The sequence below is a fragment of the Lissotriton vulgaris genome, chromosome 10, assembly GCF_964263255.1.
Source record: "Lissotriton vulgaris chromosome 10, aLisVul1.2, whole genome shotgun sequence".
In the NCBI taxonomy this organism is placed as follows: Eukaryota; Metazoa; Chordata; class Amphibia; order Caudata; family Salamandridae; genus Lissotriton; species Lissotriton vulgaris.
In genome coordinates this window covers 267,983,830-268,010,404 of record NC_141698.1, presented here as the reverse complement: position 1 = coordinate 268,010,404, position 26,575 = coordinate 267,983,830, and the positions used below count along the sequence as shown (strand labels likewise).

Sequence of the window (26,575 nt, the reverse complement as noted above, 5' to 3'; positions counted from 1 at the left end):
GGACATAAAAACACCATTCAAATTAGGGCGGGCAGATGCATTACTAGGACAGAAACTATGCTGGACACTGTCTAAATTCAGGTTAGGGCCAATCCTAGATACTTGGAACACCTTGCTCCTGTGACTTACAGGAAACAAACACCTAATATGCTCTGCAGAGAGAGGAGCTGACCTCATCTGACCTCTGATAAATATGCAGAAAACTGAGTTGACTGAAGATATGTATGGATGCTGTGATAAGGTAGTATCAAAGGGAAGGTGGCACCTATGGTAAACAAAGTAAGAGGGTGGCAGCATCCTTCAGCAATAGGTAAGACTGGTTCAGAGAGGATGTATTTGGCTTAGGAGCGCATAAAAAACCATATCCTTTATGGATAAGAGATAGCCTTCAGGAACAGGACTATCATATTCACCTATGAAAATCGGGACCCAAATAGACAAGACAATTGACTCATTTATAGTAAAACATGCACACCTGTAAAACAATCATCACACAAATTCCCCACATAAGGTTAGTCAAAGTATGCTTTAATGGGGACCTTTAAAAGGGAGCACTGTTAGGTCATCTCCCAACAAGGGTTCAGGTAAAAAGGCCTTCTCATTGAGCTAACGTCTTACGCCTAATAATTTGAAACAGAGGCCGTAGTTAGCCTCATTATGATTGGGGATTAATTTTGTGTGACGCCTGTCAGCAGCACATGGCTCTGATGATAAACAGTATAGTAAAAATATAAAGCAACTCTTGTTGGCTTACTAAAGAAAAAAACCATAAGGCAAGGAAAAGTACCATGTGATTTCCAGGAGATGTAACAACTGTCAGTCCAATATGCTTTGACTCTGACATTCACTTTATTAGCTAGATCAGCGGTTCCTAACCTGTAGTCTGAGAACCCCAGTGTAGGAAGGTGGATATCTGACTATGGTTGCCCCCAACTTTTTGCCTGGTGTTTTGCTGGTTTTTCGACTTAGTTGACCTGGGGCCCTGCTATTCAGGACCCCAGGCCCACTGCTCTCTCTGTAAAATGGATTCCATGTACTCTAGGTACATATCTAATTGGATACTGAGTCACCTTATCAGCCCCTGTACAGTGTGCCTTAGGTACCCAGGGCATAGGTGCACCTAGGGCCTACCAGGGGCTGCAGCATATATTATGCCACCCCTGGCTGGCCATCCAAATCTGACACAACTGGCTGATCAATCAGCTGGGGCAAGGTGGTGTAATCACCCTTTGCTTTAGATATAGTATCCCAATATCTAACCCTAAAATGGACACATATCCTCCTATCAGTCACTCCTATGGCAGGCCTTATCAATCCTGAAGGCAGAGTGCTCGGAATTATGTGAGATGGTGCTCTAGCATGAGCTGAGCCCGTTTGCAGCTTGCGGAACCAAGTCCTAATAGCTGTTCCATGATAACGCTATACCATATACTCTTAAGTGCATTATAATCCTCGCGGTTAAATGCTAACTTTGGTATAGCATTAGCAAAACATATCGAGTAAGGTGTCATACGAATTGGAATACTACCCCCTCGCCAATTCTGGCGACGGGGGTAGCATTCCACCCTTCTAGAGGGACACGACATGTATGTAACTGTGAACCCCGGTTAAAGGTAACTCGAGCCTCAGCATCACAAAATGGATGCTGCCACCACAGACACAAGTCTGACCTCCTGCTGCTGGGAGCCCTTCCAGCGAGGGAGGCTTGGACAAAGGGTATCCTGCCTTGGGAGGTGCTAGCACCACCCCAGACAGGATTTTGTGTATTAGGTAGGACAGGGCTGAAAGGAATGAGATATGCCTGGGGCACACAAGGTGTCCCTGTGCATACACCGGTCTAAACCAGTTCCTGGGGCACCCCAGCCCCGGAACTGGCGCAAGACCGGACAAAGGAAAGGGGGTTTAACCACCCCCCTTCCTGGTCCCACCCAGAGGAGGGACCTAGTCATAGTGCAGCCCCCTTTAGCCGGATAAAGGTAGGAGCTGGTCCCATTCCAAATTAGATTATCCTGATCAACTTTACAAGAAGAAACTCTGGACTTCGACGTTCTGCTCCACAGAAGACTGAAGAAATCTCCCTTGTGGGCAAGGAGTGTCCACCCTGCACAAGCAGGCACCATCAGCGTACAGCGGCTTCCCTTTGTCGTCTTCCTGCAAGGATCCAGACTTCAGAGCCCGACGAGACCCGGACTCCCAGACCTCTCCGACCTCTACCCACATCTGCAGCACAGCTGAGACCCGTGGGTGCGACGAGACACGTGGGACCGGCCATCTTGAAAGAATCAGCACTTCGCTCCAGCACGACTTCAGAGGCATCCTCATCCAAGTGCTTTGGGGACTGAGAAGCCCCGACCCCGAGCAGCTCCTGCACCGAAGACCAGCCCTCCAGCATCCACGAGATCTGCGTGGGGCCCTTCTGCCTGTTTGCTGCTCGACGCGTTGTCTGGTCACTTGCCGGCTGGCTGGTGACCTCCTAGACGACGAACTCCATGTGGCTGCAGAGACAAGCGTCCACATTCACCTGATCGCGACGACGACATCTGGTTCCACTCCTGGTTCCACTCCAGTCACTGGCTCGTGACTTTGAACATTATCCCCTCTGCTTTCAGGTTCTTCTCTTCACTGATCCACCCTTGGATCACACCGGACATCTTCCTCCTGACCGCCTGCAGCATCTTTTCCTCCAGGCTCCATGGACTTCAACGCCGGAACCCGACACGACTTGGCACCTATGCACCCGCAGCCTGTGGGTGAGGTAACACGAGCATCTCGGTGCTCAAGGGTAGCTTGACTCTCCTAGTGTCCAGTTCCACAGTCGTTTTTGTCCTATCGAGTCAGGGACGACCGTACTCACCTTTTTCTTAAAACTGTACTGTCATTAGACGTTGTACGCATCTCGCGTGTGAGTTCACACTCTGCACACGCGTTCCGTGGGCCTCCTAGTACTTACCTCAAGTTAGTATAGCGTGGTCCCAGAGATCCTACAGCCTCTGGACAGCTCCATTCCTTTGATTGACTTTCACATTCCACTTACTTAGTATATGGTTTGTCGTGCCCCTAGGGCACCATTGTAAATCGTGAAACTTAAACGTATTGTTCCTAAGAGTTTGTCATGTGCTTAGCCCTCTGACCTCATAAAGAGTTCAGAGGTGTATGTTAGTTAATAAATACTTGTTTATTTTCATACCAACCTGTGTGGTGTCCTTTCACTTGGTATTCAAGGGGTTATATGTGGTAAAACAGCTGGCTTCACATGCCAAACGAGTTTAGCCTAAAGACTGCTTTTGTCCATGCTACCATTAGGATAGCTGGTCTATAAGGTTGACTGACAACCAATCACCATAAGGGTTGTTTGGACTGATACAAGGTGATCACTAGAACTAGTGAGCATCATATATCAGGCCAACTTCTCACACCCAGGGGGTCCAAAAAACCTACTCAGCAGTACGTGACTGCTTAGATAAAGAAATAGTACTAACCGATTAATAAAGTGTGAATAAATAAAGAAGCAAAAGTGAAAAATCAAAATATTAAAAGGTTCTGTAAACGTGAAGGAGTTTGAAATTGGAGGCTAAAAACATAGTTGCAATGCTCAGATTGATTTGTGGGAGCAGTCAAGTGCACCAAACAGAATATACTATGGGTGGCATCAATTGAATTTAGAAAAGCTCCAACCTTGCCATTTAAATTAACTTTTTTTTAAATACCTGGTTGTGAATGAAATATTTCAATATTTGTGTATTTGTTTGATGAATGCTTGAGTCTGTATTTTTGTGTATTGTTTTTCAGTTCAGTTCATCAAAATGTCTCAGTAGGGGCCCCTGGATTTCAATAATGACCCAGCGGGGGTTCCCGGATTCCAATACTGATTCAGGGGCAGTCCCTGGATACCAACAATGATTCAGTGCTGGACCACAGAAGTAAAAAGGTAAGAACCACTACTCTAGATCACTCACGTTACCGTGAACTGCAATTATTTCAGCTTAGGACGCACAAGACAGGGCCCTTTGTGCTGCAAAGGTGCCATGCATACACAAGTTCTTGATTTTATTAATAACTGTGTTCTCCTGTTCTCCATTGAAGGTTCTTAATCTACACCGCATTCGCTGTCCAGATTAACCTCTGCTTATATCAAAGTTCAATCTGGAGTTCTTTATACTTCTTCATCTTTTCACCACTGTACACCAACTCCCTCTGCCCAACTATTTCAGCATGAATTTCTTCTGAAGGTATAGCAACCATCAAGTCACTCTGTATCAATTGCCTACACATTAAATGTAATATCTGAACAACTTATTTATTTTGAGCTACAATTGCTAACTGCCTTCCTTAACTGTACAGGAGTCATGTATACATAATTATGTCTGGCAACACATGGAATAGACGTGTACGTAGAAAGTAACGGATCCAGTCCATACACAGTCTTATTCTCAATAATGGTATTAATTTTTAGGAACTTTTCAAATTAATGTTGACATTATAGGATGATCAGACCTAATTATAATGTATTAATGCAAATTTAAAGATCTGCATTAATATCAATTTAAAGGTACATTTATGCTTAATATCTGCATGGGGATGTAATAACCAAAAAAGGGAAGCTTGGTATGTCGGTTTGTATGCTTCTCCTAGTAGCGGAACAGATTACCAATATGGCAATGATCTCAATGCCTTCTGAGGATACTCTGAAAAGGCAGCTCCTCTGAAGGCGTTGAAAGTTTGCTGAGCGGTCGCCATGTTTCAAAAGGCTGCTCAGCAAAAGTGTTTTTCTTTTGTTTTTAAAACAAAACCTTCCAATGTGGAAGTTTGTTTTGGGAAAATAAAAATAAAAACTAATGACCCTGGCAGCTTTCTCTTTTTCATCATTTTCCTATTCGGGACAATCAGCCTTTTTTTAGTGGTCCAGAACAAGGAAATAAGTACCTTCGCACATACAGCCTAAATAACGTGGATGGTCTGAAATTCCTACACCAACGGTTGGATGTCTGTTGGGCATCAGTGAAAGATTTCTCCCGGCTGAGCTAGAGGGGACTGTGCCGGCATTAACATGACAGTTCACCCAACTCCAAAAAGAGCAGGCGGAGTGCTAGTTTGGTTGGCAGGGTACTCCGCTACATATTGGTGTAAAACCGAAACTGCCAAACTGTGGAACGAAAAATCAGAGTTTGCTGCTTACATCTATGGGTTCTCAGAACACAAATTAGAGCCCTGTTGCTACAGTTTGGCATGAAGAGGAACCTAGGGAAAACAGAGGTTAGGAGGAGGCCGCAGACCAAGAGGACCATTATCAAAGTCCAGCTTACAGAAGCATGCATAGAAATTGCCTCAAATTGCTGAAGCATTGAGGGTTTGAAGGGCCTTGCACCCCACCTGGCCAGAAATGCCCCAAGAATCATCCACAACAGAGGTCTATTACTTCCAGGTATACATTTGAGAAAGTGGAATATGCTAAACCTGTACTATACGTTACTTGCAGGGCACTCCAGACAAGCCTCCGTATATGCACATATTGCGCTGATAAAGATTTTCCTTTTTGGTCAGGCTTTGGTGTAGTGCCCTGTGGGGTGCAATTGGCTGCCCTTATTCTACAATTGGCTGAATATACTTCTTAGTTCTATTTATGAGATATAGATTTAAAAAGATGCAGTGGGTTACAGACAATAAATTAAAACTTTAGGAGGGCCCTCATTATTTCCACAGTTGGCAAACAGATCACCACTTCCCAGGCCCCCGTTCCTGCGCCCGGGTCTGGGTGAGTGCTCCCCTTGGGCTGGACACGGTCTCAAGTCGACATCCGTCCCTCCGCAGTCCATTCCTCTAGAGGACCTACACACTCAATAGGCGTATCCACACCCTCTCCTGGAATTTCAATGGCCTCCTGGACCGAATGAAGCGCACAGCCGTCCTCCGCGCTGCTCACCGCCACACACCGGACATTCTCTTCCTCCAGAAGACGCAACTCCTGGGTACACAATGCAACTTCCTAGCCGGCTACGGATTTGACAGGGTATGGCATTCTGGTTTTACATGGGGCTCCCGAGGGGTGGCTATCTTGCTCAGAAAGGGACTTCACTTTACCCTGGCTAAAGCCGAGACTGATGCACAGGGCCGTTACGTGGACATCTCGGGAACCATTGAAGGGCGCCCTTTGAACCTCCTAAGCACTTACATTCCCCCTGCACTCCTGTCTCCAACTCTTCGCCACCTTACACAGGTAATCTCCTCCTTTCCAAAGGGTCTTACAGTGGTTGGGGGGGATTTCCACGCTGTCCTGCAACCCCTGCGTGAACGACGGGGACCCCATTGGAGGTCTGTGGCGCCTCCGCGAGGATCCTCTCGAGCTGGTCTTCGGCCCTGGGCCTTTGTGACGTATGGCGGGTTTGGAACCCTCGCAGGGAACAATACACCCACACATCGGCAGCCCACCACACTCACTCCTGTATAGACCTCCTCCTGAAGCCTGCCACAGACTGCCAGCTGGTATCTGGGGCCACGATATTGCCCAGGGGGGATTTCGGATCACTCCCCCATCTCCCTCCGTCTTGGGTCCTCCCCGGCGGGTCCAAGGGCGACTTGGCGGCTAAATGCTTGGTTCCTGCAGGACTCTGAGCTAGTGAAGCCACTCGGTCAGAAATTGCGTCACTATATTTCCACTAATAAGGGCTCGCCGGGGACGCTATGGGAGGCCGGCAAGGGAGATTCATCCCAGCAATTAGCAGCAGGTCGCGAGGAGATTCGCCAGATCTCGTTGGAATCCGCTAAAATGCTTTGGCGTTCATCGGTGGCCCGTATTTATGGGTGAGGTGATGAGAATAGCAAGCTCCTCCACAACCTAGTGTTCTATCCCAAAGTCCACCGTATTATTCCCGAAATCCGCTCGGATACCAGGGCCCATCGAGTGACGTCCTCAGCCATCGCGCAAACTTTTGCTGATTATTACGTGACCCTCTATACCGCTCGCCCACCGGGCGCTCCTCTGGCGTATTTGCTTGAGAGGACTGGTACCCAGCTGCCGTGTCTCCCTCAGGAGACCGCAGAGGCTCTGGATCGCCCCTTCACCCTAGAAGAAATCCAGGAGGCTATTTCATTATTACACCACGGTAAAACGCCTGGTCCCGATGGTTACCCTCAGGAGTACTACGCGGCCTTTCGGGATATTTTGGCCTGAATTGTGCGGACTACCGCCCGATCTCGCTGATTAACACAGAGATCAAGATCTTCGCTACTATGATAGCTCAGAGACTTCGATCCCTTCTGCAAGACTTGATCCACCCCGATCAATGCGGGTTCATGCCGGCCAGGGGCACTCGTCACTGCATTCGCCGCCTCCACCTGGCTTTGGCCCACCGAGGTCGCCTAACCTCGTATTTGGCATTACTTTTTATCGACTTTGAAAAGACCTTTGATACGGTGGACTGGGGCTATCTTGCGGATGTGCTGAAAAGGATGGGCTTTGGTCTCTCCTTCCGCCACCTGATCAGAGTTCTCTATACTAACCCCAGAGCCCGTGTTCTCGTTAAGGGTGAGCTTTCCGAGACATTCCCAATCCGGAGGAGCACACGTCAGGGGTGTTCGCTCTCACCACTCTTTTTTGCGCTAGCGATGGAACCCCTGGCGGTGCTAATCCGGCAGGACCCGCTTATCCGGGGTTGGGCCTGGGACTTGAGCCAGGTCGATAAGATAGCCCTATATGCGGATGACGTCCTGCTTTATCTGGCGGACCTGGATAGTTCTGGCCCAAGATGCCTGGAGGTCCTCTCCGCTTTCGAGCAGGTCTCTGGACTTCGCCTCAATCCGGCGAAGTCCACTCTGGTCCCTCTTCATCCCTCCCGGGCTTGCTTCGACTGGCAGGTGGACATCCTCCTTAGGAGACAATCCTTCAAATACCTAGGCGTGTGGGTTACCCTTCTGCCAGAGCTCGAATGGGCTTTGAATATCACACCTTTGGTCGTCAGGATGAAGACGGACCTTAAGAGATGGCAGACCCTCCCCCTTAACTCCCTGGGCAGGAGTGGGCTCTTTAAAATGATGGTCCTCCCCTTTTTTCTCTACATACTTCAAAACATTACCACCCACCTCCCGGGTAGTTGGTTCCGCGAACTAGACGGTGTTCTTACCCGGTTTCTCTGGGGAGGAGGGAGGCCGCGTTTATCCCTGGTGCACTGTCGTATCCTCCCTTTGATGGGGGAATGGGAGTAACTAATCTCCACCTCTACTACTTGGCCACGAGACTCATCGTGATCCACGATTGGTTTGTGGGCGACTGGTCCGACCCGGCATAACGCGTGGAACTCAGCACCATGGACTTTACACAGATCCAGGCCTTTTTATATGGCAGCCCAGTGCCACAGGCTCTGCCCCCTGTCACTAGGACGGTGCTTGTGGCCTGGCGCAAGGCCCTGCGTCACGTGCGGTGGGACTAGAGGCTCACCCGACAGACGCCACTATGGCATGGGTCCTGGATGCATGAGGTCTAGTCCCTGCAGGGGTTCCGCTGCTGGGACCTCATTGGGATTTCGTTGCTTGGAGATGTATGGGTGGGAGACCACATTCGATCCTTTGCTGACCTGCAGCAGCGCCACGCTATTCCCCACTCCCAATTCTATAAATATCTACAGCTCAGACACGCCCTCCATACACACGTCTCACCCCCTGTTTCCTTTCCGGAGTTCAACCCGCTGGATGCCCATGTGACGATGGGTAACCTAGGGAGGGGGAGAGTGTCCCGCATATACCGGTCACTGGTCAACAATAGTCCCGCTTCCCTGGATCGGCTCAGGGCTCGATGGGAGGGGTGGCTGGGCCCCCTAGATGAGGCGGACTGGCGAGATGCCATTATGGCACCCAAAACCCTGACCACATCCTCCAAGTTGCGCCTGGTCCAACTTTACTACCTTCATGCAGCATACCTCACTCCGCAACGTTTATTCCGGGCCCAGATGAGATCCTCCCCAGCATGCGCGCGCTGTGACTCCGACCCAGCCGATTTCTATCACATGGTATGGTGTTGTCCGGTTTTGGACCGTTCTGGAGAGGGGTGGAACTCAAACTCACGCAAGCCCTGGGATGGGAGGTTCCCCATGACCCAAAGCGTGTGCTGCTGGGGGTGTTCGACGGCCTGGATGGCACTAGGGCAGACAACCGCTTCCTGGGGGTGGCTGTTGCGGTGGCAAAAAGAGATATAGCAGCACACTGGTCCCAGGCTAAGGCGCCAACTGTACAGAGATGGAAGAGGGGAGTGGACTGGTGTGGAATGCAGGAAGAATCCCTATTTGAAGCCCGGGGTTGCCCTGACTTATTCGGTAAAGTGTGGGGTAAATGGTTTAATCTGCTACCACTGTGATGATCTGTTTTATATTTTATTTTCTCTACATCTGTATTTATTAGCTGAACTGCCATGCCTCGTACTGATGGGCCGCCCTTGTCTTATCAACTGTATACATTGTCATGTTTCTCTCCGTGATTAATGATCTGCTGCCAATTAATTTTTGTGTTATTAAAAATCCAATAAAGTTGATTATAAAAAAAACAGCTTTAGGAGGGACTTGTCAAGCCTCCGAGCTCAGTGGATGCCCTCAGGCCAGGTGACTCCCACGTCTGATAGTAATCCAAGACTTCACAATGGCACTATGAACAGTTCAGTGGTGAGTGAAGTAAGTTGGCAAAATTGGCCTTTTTTGTTTTTCTCTGGAGGAGAAAAATCTGATTTGTTCCCACTGCAAAAACAAATACCTAGTTATACAAAGCTAGACCATGACCTCATCTTTCTCATGCACTCACTGGGGAGTGCACCCAAAAAATCTGAATGCGAGTACCCCCCACACAGTCAGATTTCCAGGGTGCACACATTGCAATGATGACATCTATCCCAAGCATGCAGACATATTTCACACTGGCTCCCTCCTACTTCAGCCCCTAAGGTATCTTGGGCCTCAATCAGTAGGCATGTCGGTCTCGGGTCAGTGAACTGCACAAGTAGTTAGGAGCTCTCACTAAGAACTGCATGTGTGTTCCAGCAATTTCACCTGCAGTTCGCTTTTAACTGTTTGGTAAGCGGATGCTACTTTGTTTAAGGATCTGCAAACACTTTACCATGCAATGGAAAAAATCCCACCTCTAAAATCAAGTACCTAGAGGGAATAATCTGGTAAACCTAACTGGAGTATTTGTATCCCAGGAACGGCATTGGTAACTAACTATATCAACTGGGAAAATAGTCCAGTATATCCCTACTAGTGATCAGAGTAAATTGTTGATGTTTTTGTACTGTATAGTCCGCAGCATAGCACCAAGAATACACAGTATTTTAAAATACATCAATATTTAGCACATCCAGAAGAGGAAATGGTATGTAAAGCGCCCTTACCGGTCCTTGGAAGGGATGAGGCCCCTGCTGGGTTCTGTGGTAAGGAAACGGGAGACTGACCTCTGACATCTTCCCCTGGATTCTTTACGGGGTGCAGACACGTGCCTGAGGACAGATGAAGTTCAGATGCTATAAACAAACACTTAACAGACAATGTCAGGGAAGCATACAATCCCCTCCATCAAGCATTGGCAAAGCCAAGAGGTCTCTTCTATGCAAGAACAATTTCCTTTGCCAATTTCTTTTAGCCATATTGCACACCAGCGTTGTTGATGTTCAGCATGGCTAAACGTTAGTGAGGTAAAGGACAGTGGAGTGTCGTAAAGTGGAGTAGAGTGGAGTGTTATGGAGTGGTGTACAGTTGAGTAGCGTGGAGTGTCATGGAGAGGCGTGGAGTGTTGTACAGTGGAAGGGAATAGAATTAAGAGGCATAGAGTGTCAGAGTGGAGTAGACTGTCGTGGAGTGCTGTAGAGTGGCGTGGAATGAAGGGTGCTGTGTAGAGTGGAGTAGAGTGGCATAGAGCAGAGTAGATTGTTATAGTGTGGAGTAGTTTAGGAAAGTGGAATGGCAGAGTGGAGTAGAGTGTTGTAAAGTTGAGCGTCGTAGAGTGGAGTGTCATGGAGTATCATAGAGTGGTCAAGCGTGACATGGAGTAAAGTAGCTTGATGCAGAGCAGATTGGCGTAGAGTGCAGTGGCTCAGAGAGCACTGGTTTTGAGAAAAATGGTGTAGAGCGCAGTGACGTTCAGTGCAGTGGCGTAGAGTGGTGCAGGGTAGAGTGCAGTGGCATAGAGTTGATTGCTTCAGAGTAGAGTGAAGTGACAAAGAGAGGAGTGATTCAGGAAAGAGTGGCATGGAGGACCCTAGTGCAGAGCAGAGTGGCGTACCGTGCAGTAGTGAAGAGTTGAGTGGTGTAGAGTGCAGTGGTGCAGAACAGATTAGAGTGGCATAGAGTGATGCAGAGTGCAGTGGCACAGAGTCTAGTAGTGTGGTGTAGAGTTGAGTGGTACAGAGTAAAGTGAAGGCATTGAGTCAAAGTAGTGCAGAGTAGAGTGGTGAGATAGCAGTGAAGTACAACACAGTGGTGAAGAATACAACAGAGTGGCATGGAGTGCAGGGACATAGAGCACAATGGTGTAGAGTGGCGTAGCTTGCAGTGGTGCAGAGTAGAAAGGAATTGAGTTTAGTGGCAGAGAATATTGTCTTGCAGAGTAGAGTGGCATAGAATGCAGTGGCATGGAGTACAGTGGCATAGAGTAGAGTGGGGTAGCGAGGTGCAGAGTAGAATAGAGTGGCATATCACGCAGTGGCGTAGTGTTGCAGAGAGAATATAGAGGCGCAGAGTAGTTGGCATACCGTGCACTGGTTTCGAGTAAAGTGGTATAAAGTGGATTGGCGAAGAGTGAAGTGGCTTAGAGTAGAGCGACATAGATGTCAGTTGTATAGGTGCATAGTAGAGCGCAGTGGCATAAAGTGGCACAGAGTGCAGTGGCATGTAGCAGATAGTTTTTTTTTTAAATCACTTAGGTTTATAGTTACTGGTCCCAATAACACACCAGACGATCATCGCACCGGGTGCACACTTACGTTTCAGACGAAGTACACAAATGGATGCCACATGTTTATACAGAAGGTTATACATCATGTCAGATGTTGTACTGTATATATTTTGTATCTTTCCCAGCCCCGAGGAGTCGCGCGAGAATTGTTCCAACGCGACGAAACAAGTGTCAGCTGGTTGTGGAACCATTAAAATACTCCGAAATCTACACAACGAATGCCTCCAAATTCTGATTACTTTTGTTGTCTTGGACTGTGTATAACCGTATCTACATAATTTTTTCACTACTGTGTATTCGGCTGCAAAAGCTCAGGCACTCACAGTCCGAGCAACCAGTCCGGGAAAATCCGACAGCTCAGGGAAGGAGTCACAAGTCGCCCGCGGGGGGAAACACAAAGCTGCTGGAGAAGCGGGCAATAATCAGACGGCTCCCGTAGTACCTGGTAAAGTGAAGCAGGCCCTGCCCGCGCTGATTAAACTTCAAGCTGGGAAAGTAAAGACCCCAGTGGGCACGGGAAGCAGTAAGCGAGGGCAGTCGGCGATATCCAAGACGCTGAATGCTTCGGTCTCGGAGCCGGTAGGTGCTGCCTCTATTCCTATCGACCCTGTACTGACTGCTACAGCTGTAGCCAGCACTGCAGCTGTTTGTGAGGACGGAGTTGTCTCTCGGAGTGAGCTTGGCGTGTTGGGTCCCAATGGTCACGGTGGTACCGACGGCGGGGTGCAGAGCGAGGGTAATGAGAAAATCCCCGTAGATCGAGGAGTGGTAAACATGGAACTCCAGTCAACACAGTTCCTCCCGGCCAATGGAATTGTGGGAGCTGTAGTCCCGCATGTTGAAAGTGATGCTACTCCTGCTCAATACACTCACGAACCATCTGCCCAAAGTGGCGTAATTGTAAGCATAGTGGCCCAAGAGGCTCGCCACAATGGTTTTGCTGATATCAACGAAAATGCAAAGGAGCTAGAAGGAGGGGACACATTTTATTCACTGTCCGAACATACTGGCTCATCAGAGGACGAAGGGCCAGATAGGGATTGGACAGATGATGACAGTGAGCTTGGGGACTGGAGAACTAATGAAGTATTTAGGGAAGAAGTTTCGCCTCGAGGCCTCCGTACAGTTCGAAAAGCCATGAAACTGAAACATCAAGGGGCCCTTTTGTCAAGTAAGGACCCGGGATCGCTAGTCTGGGATTATTCCTTTTCCACGCAGCCTGGTTCGGACGTTAATCCTACAGCCTCGGGGGGAGGCAGTGTGACCAATCCTTTTCAGTTGCCCTGAGTAGAGATGACACTCTCAGTTATCTATCAGACTATCATGGCTCATCATGAAGAGACTCGTCAGGAGAGTGCTTGAACGCAGGGTGCATGTTGTAGGATGCAAATTTTAATCCGTAGAGTGGCAAAGACCTGCTCTGACATTGCTACCAGAATTGTTGAAGCCGAGGAGAGGATCTCCACTTTGGAGGACGATCTGGCAACTCAGAAGGGTATCACAGATCTTATTAAAACACAAAGGGATGACATGCTCTGGAAATTGACTGATCTCGAAAACAGGGCCAGGAGGAACAATCTTAGGATCCTGGGGATTCCGGAAGGTAGGGAAGGGTCGGACACCAGGCAGTTCGTCGTGGAACTTTTTTCCGAAGCTTTTCCAGACGTAAAGCAATGGGACTGGCAACTCGAAGTGCAACATGCGCATTGTTTTCCTTGTAGGCAAAGGCAGAAGTCTGGCCAGGCTGGTGATAAGCCCCGGGCAATATTAATCTGCTTGAACAATTTCTTGGCTAGGAGAAGATCTAGGACCTAGCTAGGCCAGATAGGAAGAGGGCAGGGAAAGACAGTGAGTTATTTGTTAGACCAGACTTCTGTCCGGCGACTGTGGAGCGGAGGTGGGAGCTCCGCCAGCTAATAGCGCCGTTACAGGCTAAGGATACTCAAGCTTTCTTGCTCTTTCCCTCTAAAATGAAAATAATTCACCAGGGCCAGACCAGATTTTTTCTTTCTGAAGTTCAGGCGAAGGAGTTCTATATAGTTAAGAACGCTTGTCTTTTTTCTGCCTCTCCATTTCAGGGGCTTCGAGGTTTAAAGACGGGAGTTGAGCCGATTGTTAGGTGTATTGGCTTTTCTTAGGGAAAAAATTGGGGGTTTTCTGTATGGATTACAATGGGCTCAAATCCTCGGTTGTTGGTAACAATGGGGGGAAGGGTCTAGGGGAGAACGGGGGAAACCAGCTCATTTCATCACAATGACCTAGGTACTGTTGCCTTATAAGGGGGGTGAAGAGGTTGGGGTGGTCCTGGGTGTCAAGGGTGGGGGTAGAGGTAGAGGTGGGGGTTAGGGGGAGGGGTATCGGGGGTCACTAAGGTTTCGGATTCATGTTATAGTTGTGGTATTGTTAGTGTTATTAGTAGGTTCTGTGTTATGCTAGAATTTGTGACCAAAAAGGATAAAGGTTCACAGTGGAGATTAGGTCTTTTTTTGAGCTCAAATGGGGCAGGGTAATGTGGCCTAAATGATGGTAAAAAATTTGCTTTGTTTTCTAAGATTGTCCATACTATGCAATTGAATGTCTTGTGTCTACAAGAGACACATACCCTGGGCTAAACGGGAGTGGCTGAAAGTCCCTGGCTATGATCTAATTGCTTGTTCTCGACAGACATCTATGATCAGAAGGGTGGCCATCTTGCTGAAGCATGGGGTCGGGTTTTGCAAAAAAAGTTCAAGAGGATAGTGCAGGCAGATGGGTCTTAAGTCGAAATAGTGGTTGATAGTAGATCCCTAACCATCTGCACGATATATGGGTCAAATGTAGACCTTCCAGAAGTAATAAAATGCTTAAACCTAGAATTAGCAGTATGGCCACATCCAATGTTTGTCTGTGGGGATATGAATATTAATTTGCCTGGAAATAAAAGTATTCCGGTAGGAAACCCAGGGTCTTCAAGGCCCTTCAGACCTTAATACAAGAACATTATTTGATTGATCTTTGGTATAGACATAATAAAGAGAAAGATGGGTATACATATTATTCTGCCCCCCATAATAAAATTGTCCAGCTGGACTATTTTTTTTAATGTCTGATAAGGTGGCGGAGGTGGCATCCATCTCAGTTTCCCCAAAGAATTCTATCTGACCACAAGCCTCTGACTGCAGAGTGTCCTTTGTTCCGTCGGGCCAGTTCTCCTAGGACACGGACATTCAAAAGAAAATTATTGTTGGATCAGGCCTATCAGGATCACATAAGAAAGTGGCTAATCGAATTTTTAAACATTAATAGGAGTTCTGCCTCTGACTGTATAGTCTGGGATACACTCAAGGCCACTGTGCGTGGGGAGACCAAGGGTTTTGCAGCCTTCCGATGGAAGAATATGCAGGAGCAGATTAAGGGCCGTGTGGAGGAGCTTAGGATGGCAGAGATGGAATTAACACACAATATCAAGGATGGCCTTAACATAGATCAGAGTCAGCAGTCTGTAGCCATAATTAAATCTAAACTTCTGGAATTCTTGGGGCAGGACTTGGCCGCTAAATATTTGCAGTATTGTACAAGGATGTACGAACATGGGGAAAACTCGGGTAGAATTCTCGCCAAAAGGCTTCAACAGAAAAGTTTGTTAAATCGTATGACTAGAATTCAAGATCAGCAGGGCAATGTTCAGGATACGCAGGAGGGGGTCATGGATGTGTTTCAGAAGTTTTAAACTGTGCTCGACACGGAAGATCATTTCAGCCCTCAAACTGAGTTTCTGGATCAGGATTTTCTTCAGGATATTGACACCCTGAACGTCACAACGGGGCAGAATGAGGCTCTTTCCGCCCCAATTACGTAGGAGGAGGTCGAGCTGGCAATAAAATTGTTGGCTAATAGAAAGGTCGCTGGCCCCGACGCCATTCCTCTAGAATTCTATAGGGCATTTTGTCTAGAGATCCGCCAGGACATTTTATCAGTTTTTAGGGCAGCACAGGGGGGGTCATACCAGATTCATGGCATCAAACCACGGTTGTCCTTTTTAAGAAAAAAGACAAGCCTGAGCTAAACCCCTTATCTTTACGACCAATCTCTCTGATAAACACCGATAGTAAACTATTTTCCAAAATTCTATCTTCTAGACTCGCGGAGGTTATTACCCCGCTAGTCTCTCTACGCCAGCAAGGGTTTATTCTGGGCAGGGACACGGCCGACCATGTTCGGCGGGTCATCGCCCTACTGGATTGGGCTCAGGTTACTGATTCTCCCCGCGGATTGATCCTGTTGGACGCCGAGAAGGCGTTCGACAGGGTCGCATGGGGGTTTTTATGGGCAGTTCTCCGCTGGAAGGGCTTGAGCACCAAATTTATTCAGGCCATTCAGGCATTGTATATCTCCCCAGCCACAACACTGTGCATCTCTGGTCAGGAGTCACCGCCCTTTAACATCAGCAGGGGCACCAGGCAAGGGTGTCCCTTCTCGTCCCTGCTCTTTGCTCTGTACATCGATCCCCTCCTTAGCAAAAATGAAGGGAACCTGGATATCCTGCCGATTTGGATCAGCGCTACAGCGTATAAGACTCTGGGCTATGCGGATGATATTGTTGTTTTAACCAGTGATGTCGGCTCAGCCTTTTCTGCCTTAAAGACTCTTTCTGAACAGTTTGGCCAGTTGCCAGGCTACAGGCTGAATGTCTCAAAAACGCAGGTCATTCAATCAACCGCTATGCGTTCTGCCGAAGCTCCTGTTGTCACGGAAGCGACATATCTGGGGGTCAAAATCCCTGCCTATGTAGACAACATCCCCGATCTGAATATTCTTCCGGTGGTTGAATCTGTCAATGCTAAGCTGGAAAGATTAGACCATCTACATCTTTCTTTATATGGCAGATGCAACGTACTCAAAATCCTGGTCCTCCCAAAGTTCTTGTATTTATTTAGAACTATCCCATTAGGGCTTTCACAACTAAGCTTGGTTAGGGCCAAACGGATCTGTTATAGGTTCCTTTGGGGATATTGCCGCTCACGCAGGGCAGCTAAATGGATGTGTCTCTCTAGGGATCGTGGTGGTTGGGCGGTCCCAAATATTCTTTTATATTATTGGTCTGCCATGCTGCAACACTTTGGGTTACCACTGCTGGGAGACAGGGTGGAGGTTCTGCTCTCCAATAGACCTTCTATATATGAGCTAGGCTTGGGTGTTTTGACGTGAATTCTTGAGCCGAGCTATTTCAAGAAAACAAGGTTCAAGGTTATAGGGGCCATGTTCTCAGTCTGGTGGAAAATTGGGCATAAACGGTAAATTCCGAATCTTAATTTCTATACCCCTTTTAAAGTTGTCCGACTTTACTCTGCTATTTTTCAGGATCAGATCATCTTCAGATGGCAGCTATCGGGTTTGAAGGATATAGGTGACTTAGGCTCTGGTTGGCAAATGGCCTCTTATTCCTTTTTAAAGAATACATTTTATTTGAATATTCACGACTTTTTAAAATATCTTCAGATTAGAAGCTTTATCGATAAACATCAACATGAAACCTCCACAATGTTAGATAAAGTTACCATATTTGAATTCATTCAAAGGAGGGCTAGAATAGGGACAATTTATCAACATCTACTATCTGAGCTCCCGGACGATCTCGTTCTACAAAATGCTAAGTGGGAGGGCAAATTTGGCAAGAATGGGGTGGACATAAGGCCGGCACTGGATCTAGCAAACTACGTTCTAGTTTCTGGTAGTCTATGGACTCAAAGTTGTATGGCAATGTTCGACCTATATTATACACCGGCAAAAATTGCAAAGTGGAGTGCCGGAAGGGTGACTGCTGTGCTAGGTGCGGGTTTCAAGCAGCTAATGTTATACACATGTTTTACTCTTGTCCAAATCTGAGGGCATTTCTGCACGATGTGGAGTGCTTTATAAATTCGATGCTCAATATCCCGATCACCATCTCTCCGGAGATGGTGATAATGGGGTGTGAAGGCACTGTGCTGGGTGGAAGAACAAGATATGTTTCCGCTTTTTTGTTTGTAGCAATGTCTATGATGATGCTGTGCATCACCTCATAATGGTTGAATCCCGAAGCCCCCACATTTGTCAATTGGAGAGCCAGGACGCGTTACAAAGAGAAAAGACTATGCTATAGATGTGGATTTCAGTTCCCTCATCAAAAATTCTGTCCAACTATGGGACAACAATGTAAAGAATGTGGGAGATACAATCATTTTGCAAGCGTCAGTAGATTTAAGAAAGAAAAGAAGGAAAACTGGTAAAAGAAAGAAAGTGGAAGCAAACAATTTAATTTTGATGAAAAAAAGAAATGAAAACATAAAACATAAGAGAAATGGAAGGAATTGAAAAAGAAGAAGAATCTGAAGAAGACTTTGAACATAGTGAGAGGCTGTACACGATGCAAGAAAAAGAAGTACAACAACTTAAAATGATAAGAAAAGAAGATATAAAAAAACAACTTCAGTTGAATTGTTAGTAGGATCTCAAAAAGTACCCTTTGTCCTAGATAGTGGAGCAACATGCAACATAATAAGTGTAACTGGGTATGCAAAAATGCCTGAACAACCTCCTCTTAAACCGTCAAATGTAAGTGTTTTTCAATGGGGAGCCAAGCTTCCTGCCTCCTGTTTGGGAAAGTTTGAGGAAGTTCTAACACATCAGCAAATAAGTTGCAAAGAAGAAATACATGTTTTGCAAGGAGAGGTTCCAGTGCCATGCTTACTGCGTAATGTAACTGCTCAAAATATGGGGCTATTAGCAGTCACCTGTAATTTAACAACAGATCATCCTGTTCTGTGAACATATCCAAAACTGTTTGATGGTTTAGGGAAATTGAAGGACAAAGCAATAACCCTACATATAAATGAAACAATTAAGCCTGTAGCTCAGTCTCACAGGAGAGTTCCTGTTCACATGCAAGCGAAAGTCGAAAAAGAAATCAAAGCATTACGAAAAGAAGACATAATTGAAGAAGCAACAGGCCCAATGCCATGGGTATCTCCCATTGTGAGTGTTCCTAAAAAAGACACTGAGGACATCAGAATGTGTGTTGTCATGAGGATTCCAAACACTGCGATTGAAAAAGAGAGCTACCCAGGCCCTCATTTAAACGATATAATTAGCAATATTAATGGTGCAGTTATCTTTTCAAAACTTGATTTATGTAAGGGATATCATCAACTAGAAATTGATAGTCAATTGAGATACATTACAACATTCTCGACCCACCTGGATCTCTTCAGATATAAATGCTTGAATTTTGGTATATGGTCGGCTGCTGAAATATTTCAAGAAATTATAAAACACGTCATAAGGCCTGTACAAAATAGCATGAATTATATTGATGACATCCTGGTCTTAGGAAAAAATCAAGAAGAACATGATCAGGCCTAAGATAATGTATGTCACCTACTTCTTCAAGCTGGTTTGACTCTAAGACTAAAAAAATGTGAACTGAACAAAACTGAACTAACATTTTATGGGCACATATTTTCCTGGGATGGAATTAAACTAGCTCCTAAGAAAATAATTGCACTGAATGCAATACAAAGACCAAAGGACATAACACAATTGAGATCATTCCTGGGAATGGCCAGTTATTGTGCAAGATATGTCAATAATTTTGCAACTCTAAGTTCACCTCTCAGAGAGTTAACAAAAAAGGGTCGGAGATTTGAATGGAACGAAAGCTGTGAACAGGCATTCAGAGAAATATGTTACAAATAACTATGGCAGCAAATTTAAAATACTTTGATCTAAATTTGTGTACAGAATTGGTAGTAGATGCCAGTCCTGTGGGGCTAGGTGCTATGCTCGTGCAACATAAGCCCGGAAGACAAACTCCAAGATATGTAATATCTCATGCTAGCAAAAGTCTTTCAGAGGGTGAACAAAAATACTCTCAACCTGAGAACGAGAGTTTAGCAGTTGGATGGGCATGTGAACATTATCATGAGTTCATCTATGAGAAGCCTTCTGTAATAATAATGGATCACCAAACCCTCATTTCCACTTTGGGGAACCCAAAAACAAAGACGCCTCCAAGGATAAAAAGATGAGGAATGAGATTCATGGATTACGATTTGAGAATTATTGCTAAACCTGGAAAAGAATATAATCCTGTGGATTATCTGTCTAGGCATCCCTGTAATTCAAAGGAAAGAGAACAATTGGAGGCAGACTAATATATCTGTTTTATAATAAAGTCAGCAATACCTAAGTTGTCTCGCAAAAAGAACTGATTGAAGCCACATATTCAGATGATACCATTCAAGAGGTAATCAAACTCATACATGATAATAACTGGAGACTGATAAATTCTGCAAGTCGTTTTATGCCAAATGTAAAATAAAATAGTTGTCCCAGTTTGTTTATAAAGAAAAGCTATTGATCTAGCTCATGAAAGTCATAGAGGTATATCTGCCACTAAAAACTTTCTAAGAGAGAAAAATCGGTTTCCGCGGTTGGATCAACAAGTGGAAGAAGTAGTTCAGTCCTGTCACATATGCCAATACACATCAAGAGAAAAAGAAACACAAGAACGTCATATGTCAGAATTGCCAGATGCTGTTTGGGCTAATGTGGCAGCAGATTTTAAGGCCCCTTGGATTCAGGTCATTATTGATTAGCCATAATAGATGAGTATTCTCAATTTCCCATTGTTAAAGTGGTATCGTCAACGTCGACTTAAATAGTACTTCCAGTTCTTGATGAAATTTTCTCTATGTGGGGATTTCCAATGTGTTAAAAACTGATAATGGTCCTCCTTTCAGTAGAATGGAGTTCAAAAGTTTTATGAATTACCTAGGGATTGTGCATCGGAGAGTGACTCCTATGTGGCCGCAAGCTAATGGAATGGTAGAAAGTTTAATGGCCTTCTCACCCAGGCAATCGGAAGGCAGGCAGCAAGCCAGCACAGCAGGACAGCAGTCCTTTAGAGCAGCAGTCATCAGAGTGGCAGTCCTTTCAGCAGCACAGCAGTCCTTCCTGGCAGAGTAGCCACAGGTCCAGAAGTGAACTGAAGTGTTGGTGTCTGAGTTTCAGTATTTTTTACCTAGTTGTGACTTTGAAGTGGAGACAAGCTATAAAAGAATGCCAATGAAGTGCACAGGGGCCATTTTGACCTTGCCCTGTCTCTAGACTAAATACGAAGGCTATGCAGCACTTTGTGTGGGGGCAGGATGCAGCGATTCAAGTGTAAGTGGGGCTGTGCCCAGGTCCTCCCTCCCATGCTGCCGGTGATTGCCCTTTCAGGCACACACAAGCTCCCTACTGTGTGTGGCTGTCTAGGAGGAATACAGAAAGCCCAACTGTCAAGTACATTCAGTCATGTGACTCAGAGACAGTTTTCAGGCACCAGATGGCTAAGTCAGAAAAATGCCAAGTTTCTAAAAGGGTAATTTTCAAAATTGTAATAAAAAATCCAACTTCACCATAAGTTACGATTTTTCATTACAACTCCAAACACGCCAAACATGAATGAAATACCGCTAATATTTAGAAATGTCAGCTTGTTAAATGTAATAAGGTAACTCCAATGTTATCCTATAGGAGGGGTAGATCTTGCAGTATATAAGAGTCTTTTATCTGTGCAATCCACTGAGCCTGCAACTGCACTCCCTTCCGCTGATTGTTGCTCATTTCTAGTGGGACCTGAACAGGGGATATCTGTTGGTTTAAATGTTGATAAAGCCACCCATGGTGAATCATTATTTTCGGTCTTACCTGTAAGTTCCCTACCTTCTTGCACTGGTGTCAGCCCAACTCTCTGTTCATCCCGCCGAGCCATATCTAGCTCGGCGGGAGGTGGGAAGGGGGCAATTAACCAGGGTTTACCGTTGCTACGGATATGCTCCTGGAATATTGCTGGCCTTGAATCAAAGCTTGATCTGCCTGACTGGGGGACCTTCATAGACCATTCTGATATTTGGTCCTTCCAGGAAACCTGGGCCACTCGGCCTATATTTCGCGCTGGCTTTTTGAACTATTCAAGACCAGCTGTGAAAGGTGCAAGGGGCAGACCAGTGGGTGGTCTAGCTATTTGGGTACGCCAACATGTGGGAGTAACAGTGGAGGAGCTCCCGTTGGACAACCCCGATATGTTGGCCATACGGGTCAACTCGTCTTAGGGACTGAATATGGTGATTGTAAATATCTATATGTGGGGCATCCAAGGGGAAAATGCTCACCTGTTGCACTCGTGTTGGAGGGTCTCTTAAGCTCATTGCCGGTGAATACAAATAGGTGGTATTGGGGGACTTCAATACCTGTTTTGAACCTCTGGGGCTGGATGATAGTATGCTCACTGAAGATGAGGATTCTTTATGGGGCATCCCGGGTTTGGAATTACAACCTATTAAGAAATGGTCCCAATCAGCCATATTTTTGAAGGGTCTATGCTTGAATCAGGGAATGCGTGCAGTCAATTGGCGATTGAAGTCCGATAGGATGGGGGCAATGACCTACGATAACGGCAGATCTGGCTCCCGCATTGACTATATCCTGGTGAATGTGGAAATGTGGCCCATTCTACTGGATATGGTGGTAGTAAGTAGAGCCGAGAGCGACCACAATGCCCTTGGTTCTATCGATCAAAGAAGGTACCTTTGCAGAGCTCTCTGTGGCAGAGGCGTCCCTGCCACAGGTTTCCTTATCTAATAACGAAAGAAGGGTTAGTTGGCCTAAACTAGCACTTGAAGAGGAGGTTCTGTCAAGGATTAGAACCATGCTTGGGGATACAATGCTTCAAATCATTGGGTTCTGCCAAGAGTCGGCCCTTCTGGACAATATCACCACATTACATAGGGATCTCTTTCTAAATCTTAAAACTCTTTTTGTTAAGTGCACTGGCCCAAGAAGAAATAAGCTAAAGCCCCTAACCTGGTTTGACAGTGCATGCAGGGAGTCGCAAAAGGCGTTGCATGCAGCTCTAAAGTTAAGAGATCAGAGCTTAATCCGCAGCTGCAGGGCTACCTACAAAGCTGTGCAGGCCACTGCCAAGAAGAACTGAGACGAGACCCGATGGAAGGAACTGTTGGAGGCTTGCCAGAGTAATAACATGATTAAATTCTGGCGGCAGCTTAAATGGGGCAATTGCCCACAGGATACATCCCCCTCAAATTGAGCCAAGGGAATGGGTCGAATACTATGGGAACCAATTCAAAGCGAATGTCACTAGTTCTGCCACTCTGCTGCCCATCACTACTGACGAAGCCCTGGTTTTTACTTCTACTGAAGCGAGGGCAGTGTTAAGGGTTATCCCGGGGGGTAAAGCACCAGGACCTGACTGCATACCAGCTGATTTCTTCAAGCAGGAACAGGACCTTTGGGTCCCATACATTGTTCTTTTAGCCAATGCTCTGGCAAGGGGTGCGAAAGTCCCTGACTCTTGGCTGGGGGCAGAGATCCTCCCAATTCATAAGAAGGGTGATCGCTCAGTAACGGCTAATTATCGACCTATTAGCCTTATTGATGCTGTACAAAAGATTGTGGCTCGCCTACTTCTGGGTAGGATCCAGAGTTGGATCTCTGATTATGATGTTTTAAGTCCTCTCCAGGCGGGTTTTCGACAACATATGGGGACCTTAGAGCAAGTTTTTAGATTTATGCTATTATATTGGAAGGTGGTCTACCTAGGGGGTGGTCTGCTGTTTGCGGCATTTGTGGACCTTAGGTCCGCTTTCGACCTAGTGCCTAGGATTAAGCTCTGGGAAGTCTTGTTGGATTTGGGCATGCCCAAAGAGCAGGTGGCGTTGCTTATCAATCTGCATTCAAACACCTATGCCAAAGTAAGATGGGGTGGTCCAGGGGAGGTCACCGACAGTTTCAAAGTCGCCAAGGGGGTTAGACAAGGGTGTGTGTTGGCCCCCACCCTTTTTTCTTTGTTTATTAATGGGGTGACTAAGTATTTTTCTAACTTTCCAACGGACGCCCCCTCCCTTGCTGGAAGGAAAATTCCCCTCCTCATGTTCGCAGACGACACTCTTATTATTTCTAAAATGAGGCAGGGCCTTCAGTCCGCACTGGCCCGTTTTGAGTGTTTCTGTAGCGAGCATGAGTTAGAGGTGAATGCATGCAAGACCAAATTTATGGTTCTGCGAGGCCCCAAGGCTGTGAAGGCCAAGGTGTCGATGAGCGGAGCCATTTTGGATCAAACGGAGGTCTTTACATATTTGGGTGTCACATTAAGTGAGAACTTGAGCTGGAAACCCCAATTGGATCTTATGACCCTGAAACATGCTCAACTTGGGGGAGCCTTATTGAAGGAGCACGCAAAATCTTTCACTAAACCTCTGGCACCGCTGGTAAAAATCTATGGCTCCAAGATAATTCCTGCAATTATCTACGGTGCTGAACTGTGGGGGTATAGTGATTTATCCACTCTGAGGGTGGCTCAGAATAGGTTCCTCAGAATGGCAACTGGTCTCCCACAATCAACACCTTGCTTACCCCTGCAGATTGATTTAGGTGTTAAATCTATCGAGGATGTGGTACGGTATAGACCACTGGCGTTCTGGCGTCGTCTGTGAACTACACCCGAATTATCCCTGTTTGCTGAGGCCATCGTTGAGGTGAGGGGGCTCGAAGGGGCCCATAGGGTACCCTGGTTCTCTCATCTCAGGATGCTTTTGAAAAATCTGAGCCTGGAGGCACTATGGGTTGATCCAGCACGTGCTACCTTTCCATCAAAAAAGGCACTCAAAGATATTTATTGGCACTGGATCGCTGAGAGGAGATCCACCATGGTTGTTGGTCCTACCATGTCACTGGAATTTTTGGTTGTTAAGGATGTCCCTAAATACGAAGCTTACTGGGACTTAATAACCAAGCCAAATGATCGTAAACTGTATCATCAATTACGAGTAGGCTCGTTACCCGTGCTGGGGCTTACGCACTCGTGGTCGACTGGTGGCAGCGATAAGTGTCCTTTCTGTGTAACAGCAGTAGAGAATATTGTACACTTTTTCTTCTCCTTCCCTATGTACTCGTTACCCAGAAAAGTTTGGCTTTTACCAGTTTGCCGCTTATTAGGTACTAGATCTGCTGTTGCAGCGATTAGGATTTTAAAAACTGATACTTCTGCCCCTATCGCCATTGGTGTAGCAAAATTCGTGAGTTGGGCTTGGTCACTCCGTATTCGCAACCTTGGTAAATGAAGTTCCCATTGTATTTTTTTTTTTTGAAAACCTTTATTTTCAAGTCAGTGCACACAGCTATTTAGCCATACATCCCGGAGCCTAGGCAGCATATCATCAACCAGAAGGCTAGTGTACAAGAAGCAAGTTACCAAAGCGTATCAAGGTTTTAATTTTCTGTTTTGTAAAGATTAAACGAAGACAAGAAAAAGAGAGCACCGAAACTAGTGCTAAGAAGCAAGTCAGTTTGAAACATTTGTGCAACAGAGCCCGAACATGGGAAGGGCTAGGCCCGATAACCTAAAAGACAGTCAAAACAGTACCCATTTGTAAGACCATAAGTGGGGGGGGAGGATACAGGATAGGTATGCAAATAGAGTGTGTGTTGGAGTCACAAACTACGGGGACAGCCGTTCTTCCAGGGGGGCGGTGTCAGGCGGTATGCAAATGTCACCCCTATACTCGTTCCAGGCCCCCCATATCTTTTGCCACTTTTTGGGTTTACCCCTGGCCACATAGACAGTCTTCTCTCGGAACATACACCAATCCATGTTGGCCTTCCATTGTACCACCTTTGGGGCTGCAGCCGCACCCCACATCTGTGCTATATCCCGTTTCGCAATCATGTTTCCCAGGGTGACCCATTGGGTTTGTGCAGTGTTATAATCAGTAGGGCCCTAGACATTCAGGAGGCAGCGTCGGGCCTCCGCCTGAACATCCACCCCGGTCACTTCATTCATAATCATGTGTATCCGCCTCCGTATTTGTTTTTATGAGTTTTTAGTTGCAACTTAGTATTGCTCTTATGTAGTCAGGGGTCCTTTGTACATCATTGTTTAAATCTAATACTTTTTTTAAGATGGTTTTAAAATGTAAAGTATTTATTATCTTATATGTAAAATTGTATGAACTGTTTTTTTATGTATTTTGTCTTTTATGATGCAAATCGAATAAAGACCTCTTGACTGAGCAGTAGTGTAAAACATATGTAAAATTTCTTCACTACCAGGACATGTAAAACATAAAAGAACACGTCACAATTTTAAGTACATTGCACCCTGCCCTCTGGGCTCCCCAGGGTCTACCCTAGGAGTGACTTACATGTATTAAAAAGAAAGGTTTGGCCCTGGCTAAAGGTCTACTTAACCACGTTGGCATGGCAGTTTAAAACTACACACACGCACAGGCTGGAATGGCAGGCCTGGGACATGTTTAAGGTGCTACTTAAGTGAGTGGCAGAATCAGTGTTGCAGGCCCACTAGCAGCATTTAATTTAAAGGCCCTGGACAAAGGTAGTGCCACTTTACTAGGGACTTACAAATAAATTAAGGATGCTAATGCTGTATAAGCCAATTTTGTGAGAGCACAAGCACTGGTTAGCAGTGGTAAAGTGCTCGGGATCCTAAAGTCAGCAAACAGAAGGTTTGAAGGCAACAAATTAGGGAGAAACCAATCCAACAATGCCAGGTCAAACACTACCGCATTCATATTTATGAGGGAGGTCGAATTGTGACCATCTACGATTCAGC

At 46.2% G+C, this 26,575-nt stretch overlaps 1 protein-coding gene across 1 annotated transcript in view; it reads right to left on the bottom strand.

Annotated features, from left to right (window-relative positions):
• LOC147685096 (uncharacterized) overlaps window positions 1-26,575 on the bottom strand; it is a 1,199,247-nt gene that overhangs the window by 214,318 nt on the left and 958,354 nt on the right. The window contains exon 30 of the mRNA XM_086940986.1: window positions 10,367-10,471. Within this exon, the coding sequence (XP_086797112.1) occupies window positions 10,367-10,471 (105 nt within the window). The remainder of the gene's footprint in view (window positions 1-10,366; window positions 10,472-26,575) is intronic.